A 5,066-nucleotide genomic window follows, 5' to 3' on the forward strand; every position below is an offset into this window, starting at 1 on the left:
CTTATACGCTTCTATGGAGCCTAGTCCTTTACAAAGTTAATTCATTTATGGCTCTCCTCTCGCCAAGCCTGTAATGAGCTTCATCTAGCATTCCCCCTAGCGCTAGCTAGGGGGCGGTGTTCACATGCCTTTAACGAGCTTAGCGACTTCATTTGGCAACTCCACTCCGTTTGGCCTTATAAGGCGGGGCGATTGACATATAATAATCGTTGATATAATATATTAGAGTATACAGTATGAGCAACGAGAAGTGTTATTTTTGTTGATGTGACACCTCATAACCTAGTCATAACAAGATGAACACCACCCCTCCTTCTTGTTAAGAGGATATTATGACATATCTTATTGTGACGAGCACAAGAAGCAACGGGAAGTTTAATTGGTTGTTGTCTTTATCAACCAATCAAATCATTTTCTTTCTTTCTCTCTCTACTTCTTAACATGTTATAACATGGGGAACATCATTTCCCCCTTGGTGTTATGGTGGTGTTATAGATGAGGTGGTATATAAACTTGGTGTTATAATGTGACCCGTACCTAATGCTCTAAGAAAAAATGAATTTAAAGAAACATACAATTTTTAATTAAGATGATTTGACACTTGCAAATTTACAATTATTTCCGAGAGAAATCATGAATGGGTAAGTATAGTCAGCAAGACGGAAGATCCTTTGGCGGAGGACGAACAGCCTGGTCTTTTCCGGGTCCATCTTCCACCACAAACGCCGTCTTCAATCCCCATCCGGTATGCAACTCCAAATGACAGTGAAAAAACCAAACACCTGGATTATCAGCTCTAAAACGAATGGCAGACCAGCCGCCGGTAGGAACACCGACGGTGTTCCTTTCTGGTGGATCCACCAAGTTATACTTCGCCGGATCCTTAGCCGGATCAAAATTCCCAGTCCCTGTTCCAACCACAAAGAAGTTGTATCCATGAAGATGAAACGGATGGGACTCAACGCTTAGTAAATTGGTGTCTTGAATCACAAGTTCAACAGTAGAATTGAAGGCGATTTTGCTGAGTCTTGTTCCATGAGAAGTGAAAAGATTAGCAGTCAAAGGTGCACCGGTGTAGTTAAAAGCTTTAGGTGGCTTATCGGGGAAATCAGAAGTAAACACCCCTTTTATCTTCGAGTAGTGAGCTTGAAGGAGTCCAGTTTGTGGCATCACAAACGTAATGTTGTTAAGTGAAGCAGAAAGTCGGGTTCCATTAACGCAAGTTGGGCACACACTTTTTCCTAACCCAATAGTCACAAACAGATTCCGATCAACTTTCAAAGGAACATTCGCCGGAAAATTACGAGTGTTGAGGCTCCGGAGCTTTTCGTTATAGTTTAGTGCAAACGCGGTGTCATTTGGCAATGGCAGTTGAGGGAGTGATGGTAGAACGGTATTGGGAATGCCTTTGTACTGGAGGATTGCGGTGGCGGTTTTGTTGTCCACCGGAATAGGAACGTCTTGGAATGGGCGGACTGCCATGAAATACCTCCCCGGAGCACTGTTGGCGTAGACCAAAACGTTAGTGGTTTGACCGGGAGCTATTAGTATAGCGGCGGTGGTGAAGGGTTTTGTGTAGACAGCGTCAATCTCAACCACCGTCATGTTGTGGCCGGAAACGGCAAAGAAAAGCTCGTCGTTTAGGGCAGCGTTTGCGATCCTCAGAAGATACTTCTTACCTTGCTCGACTTCCATGGCAAACGTATCTGAATATCAAACACGAAATCGATCTTAATTCATATACAAATGGGCAAATGGCAATGCATGCATTAATGAAGCAAGTCTTTACGTTTTTCTGAGCATGGAAAGAGTGGGCCAGGTTTTCCATTGATGGTGTGAGCATCAGACATGTTAGGAGGTAAACCCATTGCATTCCCTTGCTTGACAATATCTTCAACATCACCATGCCACCATTCTCCTGCATTATCAAGTCATGATATAAGAAGATTTTAGTATAAAAAAGCCAAAAGTATACGTTTTGAGTTATTTTCATTCAAGATTTGTGGGTTACCACTTACCAAACACCAAGACTTGTTCACCATCGGGCTTAGGGAACGGATATGGAGTTCCTTGTTGAGGTAAAATGACAATGGCACCATAAACAGTAGCTCGGAGCCAAAGAATATGAGCATGCCACCACAATGTCCCTCGTTGTCCGGTGACATTGAAGTCGTAGACATAGCTACTTCCTGTTTGGATTGGGCACTGTGTTATGTATGCTGGTCCATCTGCCCACCCGTTCGCATATTGTTTCAACCCGTGCCTAAAAACCCATAAAATACAAACAAAAAACATGATGAAGCCAGATATTTAACTAGTGGTTATAAGGGGAAGAATTAATCATGGATTGATAAAGATACATACCAGTGAATGGACATGTTATATTGTGCATGATTTGAGACGTTGATGACAACTCTATCGCCTTCTCGAGCGTAAATGGTAGGACCTGGAAATCTTCCGTTTACTGTCACTATTGGTTTTGCATGGCACAATCGGCTCACGTTAGTCACTTGTACCTGTTCATGATGAATAAAAACAAAAAGAGTCATCTAATTACAACCATATATATATCAACTCATTTATCTCGTGTTTCTAAAGCTAATGAACTCACATCAAACTGATACTTCTTGGTGGCAGCTTGTGCGTGAAGAGAAACCAACGACACAAATCCAAAAAGAAAAAGACACAGGCTGCCGGAAATGAAGCTCGAACCACCACGGGGTACCATTTTTTCTGTTGTCAGCTGGGAAGTGATGTGTTTTCCGATGAATTAGAAGGGAAAGGTGAAGGTGGATGGAGATGTACATACAAACATGCGTATATATAGAGAGTGATTAGTTGAAGGAGAAGTGAGTAGATGGTAAATGAAAGCTTTGAAGTTAAAGTTTGTGTTTATGGAAAGATTTATGGAATGTGAGAGGTACAGAAGGCCAACCATATTTGCTGAGCTTACCGAATGTGTCTTCCGCATTGATCTTTATCGTTAAGCAAAAGGAAGAGATTATGTATCTTTGGTTTACTCTTCCCTAATTATTCTAACATTTTTACTTCGGTTTGTCAGTTGGGACTTTAAGTCCAAATTAACCCATGAATTAATCATACTTTTGATTTTGTTTGGTTCGGTTTTGTGGAAAATTTGGTTCGTGATTTTTTTTAATCTCATTTCCTTTTTTGCAGTTGGTTCGACGTCGCTGCCTTTTGCCGCCTGTTGCTAATTCATCGTTACAGATTGACCTATACAGCGACATCTCGTCGCATGCTTCATTCTTTATAAACATTTTCTTAAATGAATACTTAAATACATATATTGAGGTCATATGGTAGAAGTAATTTATTTTTATAGGCAACGATATGGATTGATCGGTTTTGAAAAAGAAATTGTTATATTAATTTCCATAGTTAACACAAGAATATATATAAATAAAACCAACACATTCAAATTTATAGATATAATATAATACTACCCATATATACATTCAAATTTCAAAAAAAAAAAAAAAACATCCAAAGTTTAACACAAAACCATTTGAAGTTTAAAAAAAACATCCAAAGTTTAATACCAAATGTGAAATGTATAACTCAAATTCTACCGAAATGCAATTGCTGAGAGTTTACTACCAAAACTAAAATTAAATATATTCTTACATCTTCTTCCTAACTATCTTTTATCTTGGGGCTATCTAGAGACCGCTCAACTAATTTGAATTTTAGGACATTTTGTACTCAACTTATATTGCAGTAAAGGTTGTTCTACTTTTGTAATCTCCTTGACTCATGTGGACCTAAACACAATCACTATATTTAGTGTACATATTATTACCTTAAACTAACATTTAGCATCGTCCAGCATATAACACCAAATTAAATAATTATGTACATTAACTTATATTCATTTTTTTTAAATATATATTTCGAGTTAGTTAACTTTTAATTAGAATATTAGATACAGTGACTTAAAAAATTTAGTAGTCTACGGGCCACCCATTTTTCAAATCCAGTCCATAGTAACATTTTATATATATCTCCTATTTACTTTGGATTTTTAAGCTGAAGGCCCGATGAGCCGTTCCAGTCATGCTAAAGGTTTTGTGAGTGTTCCAAATACTTTGTAGGCCGACGAGGCATTCCAGTCATGCTGAAGGCTATGTCAACGTTCCAGATAGTTTGCAGGCCGGTGCGACGTTCCAGTCATGCTGAAGGTTGTGTGTGTGTGTGTGTGTGTGTGTGTGTATATATATATATATATATATATATATATATATATATATATATTGTTGTTTTCTATTATACTATGTGTTTGTATTTTTGGGGAACTCACTAAGTTTCGTGCTTATAGTTTTGGTTTATGGTTTCAGGTACTTCAGTGGACCGTGACAAGGCGAAAGCGTGATCATACACATCCTTGGTTTTACAACTGATTGGATCTTGGGAGACTCTGATTTTAAATAATGTTCGAAAACAATGGTTTTGTGACACTTCTAAGAGCATTCACAATGGTGAGTTCAATGGGAGAGTTAAATGAGGTGGCAAGTCTAGTTGTCATTCAATGGATGAAACGCTACCATAGTGAGATGCCACCTTGGCATTCAATAGATTTGGAGTTCAATGACCATTGAACTCTTCAATGGAAAAAATGAAAGTTTGTAATCTTAAATACATACTATAAATTAGTTTTTGTAACTTTCTATTCAACTTTGTAGAGTTGAATGTATTGTACGAAAATTTTTGATTGAGTTGTATGGAATGTACAAAAATGACGTGGCAATCCATTGAACTCTATAAAGTTCAATGCATTATGGATGCCCTAATAATAAAATGGTTGTTTTGAAAAGTCTAGATTTGTTGAAATTTTTGGGATGTTACAAAATTACATCTTTAAGTGCACTTGCTCTTTTCACTCTTACACAAACAAACACATGATGCCTCATAGATCTCTAATTACCTCCTCATCTTTTATTTATTGGAATTTGGATATCATTTCTTCTTAATTATGGATTTCACATCCTTGTGATTTCCATTGTTGACACTATCAAAGGTTATACAACTATCTGATAATGCATATCCAC

General features: G+C 37.7%; 1 protein-coding gene across 1 annotated transcript; it reads right to left on the bottom strand.

Moving 5' to 3' along the window:
- Window positions 1–560: 560 nt before the first annotated feature.
- Window positions 561–2,801, bottom strand: LOC111902974 (laccase-11). Its single transcript, XM_052768496.1, has 5 exons — window positions 2,612–2,801; window positions 2,365–2,516; window positions 2,019–2,263; window positions 1,790–1,918; window positions 561–1,706 (listed from the first exon to the last, which is right to left on the bottom strand). Exons 1-5 carry the CDS (start codon window positions 2,726–2,728, stop codon window positions 652–654), a joined length of 1,698 nt encoding a protein of 565 aa, XP_052624456.1. The 5' UTR covers window positions 2,729–2,801; the 3' UTR covers window positions 561–651.
- Between the last annotated feature and the right edge of the window lie 2,265 nt (window positions 2,802–5,066).

This window comes from Lactuca sativa, chromosome 2 (genome assembly GCF_002870075.4).
Source record: "Lactuca sativa cultivar Salinas chromosome 2, Lsat_Salinas_v11, whole genome shotgun sequence".
NCBI lineage: Eukaryota > Viridiplantae > Streptophyta > Magnoliopsida > Asterales > Asteraceae > Lactuca > Lactuca sativa.

Coding starts and splice junctions, on each gene's coding strand:
- LOC111902974 (XM_052768496.1), bottom strand. CDS start 2,728: ATGGTACCCCGTGGTGGTTCGAGCTTCATTTCCGGCAGCCTGTGTCTT. Junction 1,919..2,018: donor TGAACAAGTCTTGGTGTTTG/GTAAGTGGTAAC, acceptor TTGATAATGCAG/GAGAATGGTGGCATGGTGAT. Junction 1,707..1,789: donor CTTTCCATGCTCAGAAAAAC/GTAAAGACTTGC, acceptor TTTGATATTCAG/ATACGTTTGCCATGGAAGTC.